General features: G+C 40.7%; 1 protein-coding gene across 1 annotated transcript in view; it reads right to left on the bottom strand.

Moving 5' to 3' along the window:
- The window catches only part of LOC149170850 (uncharacterized), an 85430-nt gene extending 69547 nt beyond the window's left edge, over positions 1-15883 (bottom strand). Inside the window, exon 1 of the mRNA XM_089425744.1 lies at positions 15716-15883. Within this exon, the coding sequence (XP_089281870.1) occupies positions 15716-15883 (168 nt within the window). The remainder of the gene's footprint in view (positions 1-15715) is intronic.
- Between the last annotated feature and the right edge of the window lie 201 nt (positions 15884-16084).

Below are 16084 nucleotides of genomic sequence, written 5' to 3'. Positions count from 1 at the left end.
ATGTCTTTTAGTGCTTAAGGTGGAAATCTTTAGACAGTATTAGTCCATTGGGCAATGGAGTCTATTGCTACAGGTTGTTTGAGAGGTAGGTTGGGATTGCTGAAACTGCAGGGCCATTTGAATATCTCATGAAATAAACTTGAAATTATGAGGATGAAGTGTGTTTAACCAGTGAAAAGCAATTAAGAATTTTCCACTAAGCTGGGGTGTGAGAAAGAGATATATTGTAAAGGAGCAGATTTGAATTCCTAAACAATAGTCACTGTGAAAGATATAGTGTAGAGGTGCAACAATTAAGAATTACACCTTTGTAACCATAACTGAAGAAAACATTTATAATAGCACAGATTGAATTCAGGGTATTCTATGAATAAATCCTGGAATTAGTCTTTTTCTTTGCCATTAACTTTGAAATATAGGGCATGGATGAGTTATGACGAAATAATAAAAGAACATAAAGAAATTTTGAAGAAAACTTATTGAGCCATGAAACACGTAGGAATCCTGTAGCATTCAGCAGTCGCGTTACAATGCCTCAGACAACACAAACTTTGGAAATTCCATCAGCCTTTGTATTAAACTCTGTAAATTTACAGCATAAGAACTCGAGAAGAGAAATCAACAACCCCCTGCAAGCTTATGCGAGGGGGAATATATACAATCGGTCATGCAAAAATATCTGAACCGTTGAGTCATCTGAGAAATAAATATGTTCACCAACTTTACAAAATAGCAGATAAAGAAGTTATTACTGCTATGAATACAAAATGAATGCTCTTTAATACTGTCAGAAGACTTTTTGACCTTTGGAGGCCACTGAGTCGGTTGAATGTTCTGTTATAAATGCTGAATGATGTGTCTTTATGTCTTTGTCCTGCTGTAGCCTTTTCGGCCCTGTCATCTGTAACTGTCAGTGTTGTCTTGGTGGCCTAGTGGGTTTGCTGAGTTGGCTCAGCCCATTCTTCTATAATCATACTGTGTGCATCACTTTTTCTGAAGGTGATGACTTATGTCTTTTGATGAAAAAAATTGATGAAAGGCTTTTGATTACAATATCATCTGTATCATTTTGGTCCACCATTCTTGTGTGGGCAATTGATGTCTCAAAATTGCATCCAAGGTCTCATCTGCCTTTGTATATTTGTAGAAGTTTGGAGGCACTTCAAACAAATGCTTGATCTCATTCATGATAAAAAATAAATTCTCTACTCTATCATAGAGATTTTGCCCAGATGCTGGCCCTGTTTCTTCTGAAGTACTAGGTCTTTCAGTGATCTGATTTGTAGCAAATGTGTTGACCCTCTTTGCATAGTTCTCATGTGAAAGTAGCCTACCTGCGCTGTTCAGTAAGCCAGGAAGACCTTTGCTTTGAAGTGCTGCAAACTTGTCCATGAACCTGTTTACTTCTGTCTGCATGTCCTGGCTTCTTCTTTCCAGTTTTTGTACCAGGCTTCTTAATGTAAGGACCCTCTTTATTAGCAAAATGGTTTGAGTTCTGCTGGTAATTCCCATTGGTACCAGCTAAGGACCTGTACGGTTATTGAGCACATTAATCATTCTATTGGCTACCTCAGGCATGTTGCCTAGAGATGCCCTTGCTCTCTGGATTTCTCTATGTTCTATTCCTATGAGTTCTATTTGCTCATGAATGGTCTCAATGTATTTCCACTGATCTGTGATTGATTGGCCAATATTGGCCCATAAAACTGTCTTGAGCTGAGCCACCACTTTGTCCTGGGTGAGCTCTTTTTCCAGCTCCTTTATCTTCTCTTTGAGAGCCTTTATCTCTCTTCCTTTCTCAGCTATGCTTTGTTTTGACTTGTCGTATTTCTCATTTAGCTTAGCTAGACCCTCCCTGGCCTCATTTAGTTCTGCCATTTGGGCTTCCAGGGCTTGGATTTCACTCTTCAGCTTCTGCATGTCCAGGCTTGGAGCCTGCTCTGTTGTTGGTGTTGGTGTTGATGTAGATGGCACTGTTTGAGCTGCCTGTTCTGTAGGAGGAACAGTAGTTTGAGGAGGTTCCTCAAGATTGATTATCTCTGGAGGGGGCTGAGAAGTTTGGCCTCCTTACTTTTGTTGTAATGCTGCCTGCAGTGCAGCCTCTGACTGTCCCAATTTCTCTTCTGTTTGTATCAGCTGCTTGTATAATGAGACCAGCATTGCTGCTGCATCTTGGTCATGCCTTAGTTGGGCAACTTCTTCTGTTTGGGAATGAAGAGTTGCAGGGATCTTGATCATCTTTCTCAATGCTGCCATATCTGCATCCCTTAGTTTCAGCAGTGCTTGTACAACCTTAATGTCCTTGGGATCATGCCCAAGCTCTATGATGATGTCCTCCAACGCTTTGATTCGGTTGTCCTTTGCCTGGGAGGAAGCCTTTTCCAACTCAAGTTGGGCAGCTGTATTATTTAGGCTATTTTCCAGCCTGTAGTTCACCAATGTTTTATCTGCCAGGGTGGCATACACCATCTCACCCGTTTGCTTATGCAATTCAATTTGATCCATTGGGTGGATGTCCTTGGAAAGGACCTCAAGGTTGGTCCTTATGTAGTCGGCATCTGACTGATGCTGCAGCATGGTTGGCATGAAATGACTCATTATCATTTTGCCCTCATGCACATCGTAGGCAGACATCAACCTCTGTTGATTTGTAGGGGCCATCTTCAACAAGTGATTGTAGAGTTGTATCTTAAGTGGCTCATTCCTCTTTTTGATATCAATAAATTGTTGTTTGATGCCTGCCTCAGCTCCCATTTGCTGGCTTGAAGAGATGAATTCTCCTCCAACTGTTCTTTCTTATTCCTGCTGAAAGGAACTTGTAGATGCTTCCATGCTTGGAGGGCCCATGCCTAAAGATTGCCCTATAGGCATTTCTTCCTCAGAGAGGGGATCCATTCTATGCCTTTTCTCCCCGTGAGTTGTGGAGGTGGTGAGGGGAGTCTCTCTGTCCCTCTTCCGATTTCTGTCCTCATTTTGTGGAGTTTGGAAGACCGAGGCCTCCACTGTAGTCTCCTGCCTAGGAGGCAGAGTGTCCTGTGCTTGCTACCCTATGGATATTGGGGCCTCTAATGTTTGTTCTTGCTGCCCTGATTGCTCTTTTTCTTGCTTTTTTTTCTGCTGTACCTCTTGCTGTTGTACTTCCTCTTGTTGTTCTGTAGAAGCTAGCTGTTATGGCTCCATCTGTTTCTCTTTGCCCTTGCTGGAAGTTTGATGAGTAGTTCTGGCTGCTTGCTGATGTGCTGTGGAAGATGATGCAGCTGCTCCAAGCTGCCTTTGATATGAAGAGGAAACCTGTCCACAAGTTTCCAAGTCAACCTCTTTCTCAATATTTTTTACTTCTCTTTGTAGTATTTGCTCTCTAGTCATTGGCTCTTCTAGGGTGCCCTCTTTCCAACTTAGTTGATTGGCATATTTCTCAATATGAGGCAATCTGACATGAGGATAGACACCCAGTTTATGTTTTACCCTTCTCATAGAAATGAAATGATTAGGGTCATAAGGTATCCATTTGAAACTAGTTTCAAATCGAAGGGCCTCTAGCATGCCATCTGCTTCCTTCCATCCCTCCTCCCTTATGTTGTAAAGAAAAGGGCCTAGTTAGTTCCTGACCTTCAATTGCACTTTCTTGTTTTTACTATGGAAATGGATCATGTCTGCATTTCCAAACTGCCTAAAATACTCCAAGGCAAATAGTCTCATGGGGACATATCTTGACAACCTATAAGGGTCCAACTCACAGCCATATATTTTGATTACTGTATGGTGTTGGTAAAAGTACCAATCACCAATGCTGTAGGACTTAGAAAGATGGAGAATTATTTGCATTTCATCTGTTAATCTTGGAGGAGGAACACCATATAACAAGGTCAAAGCTGGATGAATGAAAAGGTCTATGAATTCAGAGTATGTGTATGGTGAGCAAGAGGTGTGATGAAAAACTGAGGTCCAAAACACAACTGACCTTGGATTTCCCTGGGCATCAAGTTTCTTGAGAGGAATAGGGAAACTGTCAGGTTGATAAAATAAGAACAGATGATATATGTATCTGGTGTATCTAAACACCTTTTCCCTTTCTAGATTCAACAGTTGCTCATGAATCTTGTTTGCAATGTATGTAGCATAATCATAGTGCATAGCAGGAGGCTTTCCAGGAGAAAATATGGACAGCATAGCCATAATGGTGTCATCAACATCCTCAGTTCCCTTGTAGCCCAAGACATAGCTGATCAAATCTACAAGCATTTTGCCCAAGTCATTGAGGTATGGATTTCCAATAGGAGGCGTTCTCATAGTTTCAGAGCCTGGCTGTATGAATAACTGATTGATTTTGATGATCTGGGCACTCGACAAGTTGCCCCCCTTCTTTAATAAATCTAGCATGGAGAGAGGAGTCAATGTCCTTGCAGAATGAAAGTTGAGCATTTGATTTATTGCCTCAGGGGTGATATGGAACAAGACTGCACCTGAGGGATTGAGAACAGCTCTCTGACATGGATCATAGCATTCACAGCATCTATGGATCAAGTCTGGAAGGGCATTGACTTGAGGGAGGTTGTAAATGGGCAAGTTGGAGTCCCAAATCCCTAAAATATCAGCTCCACTGAGGTGCTGTGCCTTTAACTCATTCAGCAAATGGATGTTAAATTTGGAATTCATTGAAAATGAGTCTATCATCTGATAATCCTTATCCCCCAGGGCCTTCCATTCTAATTCTCTTTGTGGGGCGTTTAGAGGTTGAATATTCAATGCTATTGGTGTTTCCATGGCTAATAAGGCCTCTGATTTGTATGTGAAGTGGTTTTACTGAAGAGAGCAGCACAGAGGGGTATCTTTAAAGCAGAGAGGTATATTGCAAAGGAACAGAGGGTAAATTGTAATAGCAGCAATTGAAATACTGCACAGAGGACTGCCAGAGAAAATGTCAGGCTTGAAAAACTCTCTTTACGGTGAATTAGAGAAGTTCAGGTTCAAAGTCCACGAATGCGCGGACAGACTGTGTTTTTGGGTAAATTTAGCTAAATGCAAGTTTTGCAGGGGAGTTTTCGACTTACCAATTGAAAATGGAGGCTAGCCACCGGGATTTGCTCGTAGGTACTGTGTTTTTCACTCTTTTAAGCTAGTTTCAGACAATTTATGGATACAAAACCAGGCGCAGAGGAATGCTTTGGATAAATACTTGGTAAACTGTCGGCAATGGCTACAAGTGCAGGTGGAATGGAAGCGTCGGTGGTCTCTGTGTCGATTTCTGCAGGTTGGCAACGAATGAACGTAATTTGCATGTAGAGCAAAATAGTTCTTGTTTTTGCAAAAAGTGAGAAAAACCGCGTTTTTCGACAAAAATATGGACTTTTGGGATTTTGGCACTTTTTATGGATGACGTCAGCATGACGTCATCGGGTGGGGTCAAGGTCGGATGACGTCAGCATGACGTCATCGAGTGACGTGGCGGCCTGTGAGTGGTCCACGGGGATGATGAGGTGGTGGGCAGGTCGGAGCAGTGGCGGATAGGGCCGCTGACGCGGCGACGATGTGGCATGACGCGAGCACGACGTGGCAGTGATGAGGAGGTGACGTGAGCGGCAGAAAACCATAAGTGGTAAGTGGATTTTCTCGGACCGCCTTAGATACGGCCGCGGTTTTGTCAGAAGGCGACCCGAGAAATTGTGGGGGCGATGCGTGGCAGAGGTCTGACGTCACCCTCTGACAGTTTCTCGGGTGCTATCCTCCGGACGTCGAGCCTGACCCGATATGCATGTGGGCCGTTTGATGAAAAGAGCCAGATCCGACGGTCGACGGATCGCTAAGGCGCCAGGATGATACAGCGGCGAGCGGGGATTATTTTAATATTTCTTTTGAAATGTGTGCCCAGCGGGGACTTAGGAGTTCGGCGGATAATATGGGTTTTCAATGTAATTTTTATAAAAATGTGTATTGGCGCCAAACTTTAGATAAAGCCGAAAAGTGGGTTTTGATGTATTTTTGCAAATAAAGCGGGTTAGGGGTGGAAATGGGGTTTTTTACAAGGTTCTTTTGCAAATGAAGGGGCAAATGGTTTAAATGATTTCTGAAGGGGAAAGAGGGGTAATTCTTAGGCTGTTAAACTGACCAGAGGTCAATTTAATCCCTGACTTTGGACATATAGCTATAATGCCAAGGGGAAGGGAATAGTTATACATTGCTTGGGATTTATACACCATAGTGTTTATAACAGTAGGGAGGAAAGGGGAACATAGGGGATTTAGATAATAAGAATTTTAGAAGTTAGTATGAGTGGAGGAAGGGGGTGAGAGGGTGAAACACTAAGTTTTATATGAAATCAACTTAGTTTAGGAAGTAGATCAAAATGAAAAGAATTTTAGACATGAAATGTGGCTTTCAAAGAAACAAGAACCATCATAAGACCTTGAATTCTTTCATGAACACAACTGGTGAAGGGATGTTAGTAATGAATGTGGGGGGGGAACAGGAAGTTAGACATGCTCCTTTGTTTTGCTACAAAATGATGGAGAAGAGAACCTTCTCTATCCACTGATGTTCCTTTATAAAAGGTTACCAAACACTCAATTGAAAGGAATGATACTTCTGCAACCCCATTTGCCTACCCATCTACTTGCCTAGCATTTTTTTGTTTCTTCATGGAGGGTGCACTTAGACTTGCAGACCCTTATGTGCCTTTTTCTTTTCTTTTGGCTTTTTCTTTTGATTTTCTATCTAGAACTACCCTTATTGCTTCCAAGGTCCCAGATTAAGCAGTTGGGAACCTTAAGTCTCTACTGAATTACTGGTCTGCCAAGATTAAACAGTTTGGACAGACTTCCTTCTCTATTTTACAACAGAAAATTGAAACATGGCATGATCCAGATTAGGCTGTTGGACCATCCATCCAAAATTGAATCAACATCAAGCTATGTACACATATTACCTTCTCTTGAAAATATGGGATCTTTGCATCACCAAAGCAAAGCATATTTGGAACTTTCTTTGCCAATCATGAAATATGAAACCTATTGGTATAGGTAGCTAACAGTGGCTCCACATGGGAATGGTTTTTCATTTGAAAGACCAAGAACAACAGGTCAGATTGCCTTGGCCCTTGGTTTCTTTTATCAAAACTTGGATTATTGCTCTTTGAAATCTCAAAATCCTGCTCTTGCCATCTTGGTAAATCTCTGAACTTATTTGACTTTTGCTGATAACTTACAAAACTTGGGAAACTGCATTTTTACATGTTAACAGAAAGTAATATATACACCTGAGTATGTACAAGGGAGAATTAGGCTACACTCATGGATAGTAGTCAAAATAGTGCTTCAACATCCTGCCATTCATAGGACCTTCATCCAAATCAGTTTCATCAAGATTCTTAAGGAAGTAGGTGTTGTTTCCTTGTACCGCTTGAACAGCAAATGGTCCTCTCCAAAGGGAATCAAATTTCCCATGTTTTCCTTTATCTTCCCTTCTTGAATCCCACTTGAGGACTTTATCACCAATGTTGAAATCTTCAGCCTTAGTCCTTCTATCAAAAGCTTTCTTTAACTTTTCTTGTAAAACTTGAACTCTGTGATAGACTTGGTCTCTAGTTTGCTGCAAAGATATAATTTGATTTACCCTTCTTTGCACATCATTTGGTTTAGCCTGGCTTTCTTGAAGAAGTTTCATGACATGGATCCCTAGTGATGAAGGAAATTTGGCTTCTAATCCATAAACTAACTCATATGGGCTGACCCCAATTGATCTCTTGGTTGTTAGTCTATCTGCCCATAAGGCATTGACCAGCTTCTTATGCCAATTCTTCTTATTTTCTTCCAACACCTTCTTTATGATGTTTACAAGGCTTTTATTTGATGATTCAGCAAGGCCATTACCTTGGGGATAGTATGCAGTAGAATGGCCCAAGGTAATGTGAAATTTGTGGCAGAAATTCACCATCTTCTTAGATCTGAAAGCAGCAGCATTGTCTGTTATTATCTTATCAGGACAACCAAATCTAGAAAGGATATTGGTCTCAAGGAACTGAATGATAGTGGAATCATTTGCTTGTCTACATGGGATGGCCTCAATCCATTTGGTGAAGTAGTCTGTGGCTGTGAGGATCCATCTATGTTGGCCTGAAGATGAGGGATGAATTTCCCCAATGAAATCCAAGCCCCATTGTTGAAAAGGTCTCTCTGTAGCAATAGGCCTCAAAGGAAGTGGCAATAACTTTCTCTTTCCCTCAAACACTTGGCATTTATGACATGAGGTAGTAAATTTTTTTAACATCAGAGAAGACAGTGGGCCAATAGTAACCAGCCCTCAATATCTTATCCACAGTGGACTTCCAATACAAGTGTCCACCACAATCACCTACATGAAATTCTTTCATGACATTGTTAGTCTCATTCTCAATCAAGCAGTTTAACAGTATACCCTCATGGTTTTTCCAAAACAAATTGCCATCCATGACACAAAATCTTGAAGCTTTCATTTTTAAGAACCTACATTTAGTTCTGAACAATCCTGGGGGAGCACACAAGTTTTGTAACACATAACATATATCAGAATACCAAGAGGATTGTTCAAAGGCTGCATTGATCTTTGGAGTCGCCAGCTTCGGTTCATTGTCCAGTTGGTTAATGTCTAAGGCTTGAAATTTTGCTTCTGTCATTAGTTTGGCCGAACCTTGCCCTTTTATCAGTTTTGTAGGTTTTATCTCAATATCAAATTCCAATATGTTGGCAATCCATTTTCCTCTTCTGCCCTCTAAGTTTTCTTGAGTGAGTATGTCTTTCACAATGGGACTTGGCACATAAGCTACAACATGGGAGTAAAGGATATAAATCCTAAAGTCTTTAATGGCCTTGACCAAAGCATAAGCTTGTTTCTCCATGATCTGATATTTCAGAGGTGCATCTCTAAGAGCTCTACTAAAGAAAGCAATGGGTTTTTCATTTCCTTGGTCATCTTTCTGTAATAAAACAACAACAATAGTATGCTGGGAGGCAAAAGAGAAAATGATGAATTCTCTATCAAATTGAGGATTTGTTAAGACTGGGGTTTGGGTAAGGGCCAATTTTATACCTTCAAAAGCTTGATTGGCTTCTACCGTCCATTTCACTTTTGAATCCTTCTTTAGCATGTTATTTAGTAATCTGATCAATTCTGCTAAGTTTGGGATAAACCTCCTTAAGAAGTTGATCTTACCTAAGAAGGCTTGCAATTCTTTGATGTTTCTTGGGTGGGGCATTTGTAAGATAGCTTGTATCCTGTCTGGGTCAATTCTAATGCCATCCTTTGAAATGATGTGACCTAACAGCTTACCTTCTTCCAAACCAAACAGAGACTTCTTGGGGTTTAAGGAAATGCCATATTTCCTACATGTTAAGAATATTTGTCTCAAATGCTTCAAGTGTTCTTGGTCAGATTTTGAGAAGGGTGTGAGGTCATCTAAATAAATAACAAGGAAGTCATGAATCTCCTTGGCAAAAGCAATATCCATTGCTCTCTGAAATGTAGCCCCTGCATTTTTCAATCCAAAAGGCATTTTTACATATTTGAATGTTCCCCATGGGGTAGTGAATGTGGTTTTGTCTTGATCATCAGGATGTACTAGGATCTGATTAAAGCCTGAGAATCCATCAAGTAATGAGATCCTTGAAGCCCCTACCACTCTTTGGAGAATGTGATCCATCTTAGGTAAGGGATAATTATCCTTGAGGGACACTTGGTTCAGGTTTCTAAGATCAACACAAAGTCTTATCTCACCAGTTTTCTTTCTTGTGGGCACCAAGTTTGAGATCCAGTCTGAAAACCTGATTGGTGCTATGATGCCAGCTTTAAACATTTTTTGCAGCTCTTTTTCAATTGAAGGGAGAAGCATGGGATTGATCCTTCTCAATTTCTGCTTAAATGGCTTTTGATTAGGCTTGAGAGGGATATCATTTGAATAAAAAATGTCCTCCAACGGAGTTAGGCCTGTTGGAAGAAAATTGTCTTTCAGCTCTATGATTTCAGCCTCTGCACCAGCTATTTCTTCACAACTGATTTGTTGAATTTCTTGTATGTTGTCTTTGTTAAAAATTGTTGGATGTAGCATTTGGTTAGCTGTTTTGGGTGATATTGCCCTGTGGTTCTGTTCACTAAGTATTTGTGATTGACTTGCTCCCTCAGTGTCAATGTTTAGTCCTGCAAATTCTTGTTGCAAGGTCAAGAAATTATTTAATTGTGTATCATCTTCAAACACTTGCCAGTCTTTAACATTGTTTGGGACAAAAGGTCTGTATTTTATCTCAGCTGTGAAGCAATGGCTAGGTTCAAAGGGTAGTTTACAGGTGCTTGCAAATGTGGCCAAACTATGAGCTTGAAGGTTATGGGTTCTAGAGATTTTGGTGATTTGAAATTCAGTGAAGGAGTTTAGTATTTCAGCAGCAGCAAACCTATAAGATCTCAATCTTTTGTCATTAGTGACAAAATTACCCTTTACTTGTTGGATAACTAGGTTTGAGTCTCCTAGGATTGAAACTTTTATGGCTTGTAAGGATTTTACTAGCTTGAGGCCTAGCAAGAGAGCTTCGTATTCTGCCATATTGTTGGTGCACCTGAAGTTTAACCTATAGGCTCGGCCTTCTGCATGACTGTTTTGTTTATTATGTATCCAAACCCCTGCTCATGCCCCTAATTTGTTGACTGACCCATCGAATTCAAGAAACCAGAGGACTTCTTGGTTAAGGGAAGAATTGTCAACTGTTGTGGGAGTTAGCATCAACAACCTAGGATCTTGGCTTACATTTGGTTTTCCTTCTTGAACAGTTTTGTTTATTGATTTCTCAATCATTATTTCTTGAACAACAGTTTCTTCATTTATATGCTGATCTTGTTTGAGTGTCTAGTTTTCTTCATCATTTGTGGGACCTGCATTGTCATTGAAGAGAATATAGGAGTCTATGTCAGAATGGACAACATATATGGGAAGGTTTTGAGGTTTTTCTTCACTGCTGACCATGTATTTCATAAGTGACTCTCTATATAACCTCTTGGGTTGACCAAAGAATGAGATGGTGGCATATGACATGTCTAATTGTAGGGAACCTTGGAGTTTAGCCCCCCATGATCTTGATAACAGCATCCCATATTTGGGTGGGATATCAGCAACTACAACATCCATTAGAATTGTTTTGTTTGGGTACTGAACAAGGGACACACATAAGTCTTTTATTAAGCCTAAACACTTAACTTGGCTGGAGTCAAATGAGAATAGGTCCTTATATGGTCTTGTAATATCTAGATTCAATCTTTCCATGACTGATTTAGGCATCAAGTTGTGAGAGGCACCTGAGTCAAACATTGCATTGTGTAGTAGCTTATCATGAACATGCAGGCTGACATAGAAAGGTAAGATCTCTGTAACTGCTGTCTTTCCATCAACCTCTGGACCGAAAAGCAATTCTTGGGTGTCATCTAACACATTGACATTATCTTTATTACGAGTAAGTTGAAGGGACTTCTTGATTTGTTGTCTATAAATGTCATCCTTGGCTAGTTCTGAGAGAGGAATAGCTACCTTCAATTTGCCAATTTCAGCTTCTAAGTCAAAGGGTCTTTCAGATGGGATCTTGGTGTTGTGGGTGACAGCCTTTTCCTTGTTCACTAAGTCTTCTTCTTGATTCTTTTCTTGATCTTGAGGCTTGTCCTTCTTACTCATCTCTTGAGGAGTGTTACTTGGATTAGGCTGCAAAGGTGATGTAGCCATAGGCTGTTGTTTTGAGGGCAATGGTTCAGTGACTTCTTGAACGGTTACTTCATTTGTAACTGAATCAGTTGTGTCATTTGGCTCTGTGACTATGGCTTTTTTGGGCTGCTGGCTATCCCTTGTTTTTTCAGGCTGTGTTACATTTATAGTTCTGCTTCTTAGCTTGTATTGCTTATGAACTTCATAAACAACTATGTCATAGCCTTGTTTAAAGTCAAATGACTCACCTGACCTGGTTTGGAATTGCTGAATGTCATCATCCTTATGATCTTCTTGACTCAAAAAAACTTGCTGCTCATCATTCAGGCCCATCAGGTTAATGTGGGTGTCATCTTTTTGCTCATTCGAAGTGGATGCCTCAGTATAGTTTTCCTGGAATGGAGGTCTTATGTCTGGATCAGAACCGGCCTTGCCAACGTTTGGGTTTTGATTTCTCCTAAAATTGGGATTCCTGATAGGGTTATTTTGTGGTGCTTCCCATGATGACTTTCTCTCAACTGATTCTACTCTATCACCCAATCTCTTCATACCAGTGAGTGTTGCATCCAGTTTTAGATCAAAGGTTGAGGGTTCTTCTTTGAAGGTGGTTCTCTTTTCCAATCTTGCCCTGTTTCTTTTGGCAATCAGGTTAGCCTCTACTGTGACAACAACCTTTTGGGCATCTTCAAGGGTTTCAGGGGCTCTTTCCTTCAACTGATATGCCATATTAGGGTCAAAACCATCAGGAAATTTGTACAAGGCTAAATCAGGAGGAGGTCTTAAATTCTGTGGTATTGCGTTATATACATTGTTGAATCTTGCACAATACTCCAAAACGGTCTCTTGAGGACCTCGTTTGATTGTATCATATTCACCAAGTATGTGCAGGGGATCCTTCTTTTTCTCCCATCTGTTAGTAAAGGCTTGATAAAGCTCATCAGGAGTTGTGATGGTATTTACAGCTAGTGATCTAAACCAAGTTCTTACATCCCCTGTCAGGCTCTGAACAAAGATTCTCATTCTCACACTGTCATCATCTATTTCATAGTTCTGAAAATGGTCTTACATCCTTTTGGCATGCTGAATTGCTGTGAAAGGGCCAGTGGAGTCAAAATATGAGATCTTGGATTGGTAGTCCTGAGGTAGAGCTGCAGCATTAGTAGGCAACTGCAGGGGAGCATATCTATTAGCCATATTTGCAGGATTTATAGGATTGACAGGGATAACATGGACGACTGGTACAACAGGGATAATGGGAACGGTAGAAACTAGAGTGTTGGTCAAGGGAATATGTGCAGTGGATGGAGGTGTGAAAGGAGGGCTTTGAGATGTGGATGGTGAACTGGGGGAATCAGGGGTAGACCGAAATAGAACCCTGATTGGAGTTGGAACAGGGTTTGGGTAAGCTGTCTCAGGACTCAAATCAGCAAGAGTTTCCTGTCCTTGCCGCTTCCTAATGATTTTAGGGATTGTATTAGGATTTTCAAAAACAGTTGGTGGGTTGGGGTCAGGATTTGACCTTGTATATCGTGGATTCTTCTTGGGAGCCAACTTCTGAACTTGTTTTTTTGAGTATGTTTTTGGAATATTTTTGTGTCTACAAGGGCCAGACAAGACTTTGGAATGGCTGTGTATATCTTAAAGCTAGCATGAAGATTGACTGAAGCAGCTTTAAGAAATATACAGAAATTAGAAAATCCTGAGGAGCTCCCCAGTGGAGTCGCCAATTATGTTAACACCCAGGTTGTTCCCTTTGACTCCCAAGGGAATACGGCCGGGGTAACCACTAACCAAGCTTTGGATTACAGTTTCTAGCCCAACTGTAATCAGAGAGGGCTCTCTCTTTAAGGTTTGTCTCTGTTTTGTGAAGATTTTAGGCTAGTTATGAGTTCAGGGTTTGGTTTTATATTTTGGTTGAGTGATGTCTTTCAGTGCTTAAGGTGGAAATCTTTAGACAGTATTAGTCCATTGGGCAATGGAGTCTGTGGCTACAGGTTGTTTGAGAGGTAGGTTTGGATTGCTGAAACTGCAGGGCCATTTGAATATCTCATGAAACAAACTTGAAATTATGAGGATGAAGTGTGTTTAACCAGTGAAAAGCAATTAAGAATTTTCCACTAAGCTGGGGTGTGAGAAAGAGATATATTGTAAAGGAGCAGATTTGAATTCCTAAACAATAGTCACTGTGAAAGATATAGTGTAGAGGTGCAGCAATTAAGAATTACACCTTTGTAACCATAACTGAAGAAAACATTTATAATAGCAAAGATTGAATTCAGGGTATTCTATGAATAAATCCTGGAATTAGTCTTTTTCTCTGCCATTAACTGTGAAATATAGGGCATGGATGAGTTATGACGAAATAATAAAAGAACATAAAGAAATTTTAAAGGAAACTTATTGAGCCATGAAACACGCAGGAATCCTGTAGCATTCAGCAGTCGCGTTACAACGCCTCAGACAACACAAACTTTGTAAATTCCATCAGCCTTTGTATTAAACTCTGTAAATTTACAGCATAAGAACTCTAGAAGAGAAATCAACAACCCCTGCAAGCTTATGCGAGGGGGAATATATACAATCGGTCATGCAAAAATATCTGAACCGTTGAGTCATCTGAGAAATAAATACGTTCACCAACTTTACAAAATAACAGATAAAGAAGTTATTACTGCTATGAATACAAAATGAATGCTCTTTAATACTGTCAGAAGACTTTTTGACCTTTGGAGGCCACTGAGTCGGTTGAATGTTCTCTTATAAATGCTGAATGATGTGTCTTTATGTCTTTGTCCTGCTGTAGCCTTTTCGGCCCTGTCATCTGTAACTGTCAGTGCTGTCTTGGTGGCCTAGTGGGTTTGCTGAGTTGGCTCAGCCCATTCTTCTATAATCATACTGTGTGCATCACTTTTTCTGAAGGTGATGACTTATGTCTTTTGATGAAAAAAATTGATGAAAGGCTTTTGATTACAATATCATCTGTATCATTTTGGTCCACCATTCTTGTGTGGGCAATTGATGTCTCAAAATTGCATCCAAGGTCTCATCTGCCTTTGTATATTTGTAGAAGTTTGGAGGCACTTCAAACAAATGCTTGATCTCATTCATGATAAAAAATAAATTCTCTACTCTATCATAGAGATTTTGCCCAGATGTTGGCACTGTTTCTTCTGAAGTACTAGGTCTTTCAGTGATCTGATTTGTAGAAAATGTGTTGACCCTCTTTTCATAGTTCTCATGTGAAAGTAGCCTACCTGCGCTGTTCAGTAAGCCAGGAAGACCTTTTCTTTGAAGTGCTGCAAACTTGTCCATGAACCTGTTTACTTCTGTCTGCATGTCCTGTCTTCTTCTTTCCAGTGTTTGTACCAGGCTTCTTAATGTAAGGACCCTCTTTATTAGGAAAATGGTTTCAGTTCTGCTGGTAATTCCCATTGGTGCCAGCTGAGGACCTGTACGGTTATTGAGCACATTAATCATTCTATTGGCTACCTCAGGCATGTTGCCTAGAGATGCCCTTGCTCTCTGGATTTCTCTATGTGATTTTCCTATGAGTTCTATTTGCTTATGAATGGTCTCAATGTATTGCCACTGATCTGTGATTGATTGGCCAATATTGGCCCATAAAACTGTCTTGAGCTGAGCCACCACTTTGTCTAGGGTGAGCTCTTTTTCCATCTCCATTATCTTCTCTTTGAGAGCCTTTATCTCTCTTCCTTTCTCAGCTATGCTTTGTTTTGACTTGTCGTATTTCTCATTTAGCTTAGCTAGACTCTCCCTGGCCTCATTTAGTTCTGCCATTTGGGCTTCCAGGGCTTGGATTTCACTCTTCAGCTTCTGCATGTCCAGGCTTGGAGCCTGCTCTGTTGTTGGTGTTGGTGTTGATGTAGATGGCACTGTTTGAGCTGCCTGTTCTGTAGGAGGAACAGTAGTTTGAGGAGGTTCCTCAAGATTGATTATCTCTGGAGGGGGCTGAGAAGTTTGGCCTCCTTCCTTTTGTTGTAATGTTGCCTGCAGTGCAGCCTCTGACTGTCCCAATTTCTCTTCTGTTTGTATCAGCTGCTTGTATAATGAGACCAGCATTGCTGCTGCATCTTGGTCATGCCTTAGTTGGGAAACTTCTTCTGTTTGGGGATGAAGAGTTGCAGGGATCTTGATCATCTTTCTCAATGCTGCCATATCTGCATCCCTTAGTTTCAGCAGTGCTTGTACAGCCTTAATGTCCTTGGGATCATGCCCAAGCTCTATGATGATGTCCTCCAACGCTTTGATTCGGTTGTCCTTTGCCTGGGAGGAAGCCTTTTCCAACTCAAGTTGGGCAGCTGTATTATTTAGGCTATTTTCCAGCCTGTAGTTCACCAATGTTTTATCTGCCAGGGT

The sequence above is a fragment of the Pinus tabuliformis genome, chromosome 4_2, assembly GCF_031772625.1.
Source record: "Pinus tabuliformis cultivar Carrire ecotype Pingquan chromosome 4_2, CPIR1, whole genome shotgun sequence".
NCBI classification, from domain to species: domain Eukaryota; kingdom Viridiplantae; phylum Streptophyta; class Pinopsida; order Pinales; family Pinaceae; genus Pinus; species Pinus tabuliformis.
This window is presented reverse-complemented; position numbering and strand designations above follow the sequence as displayed.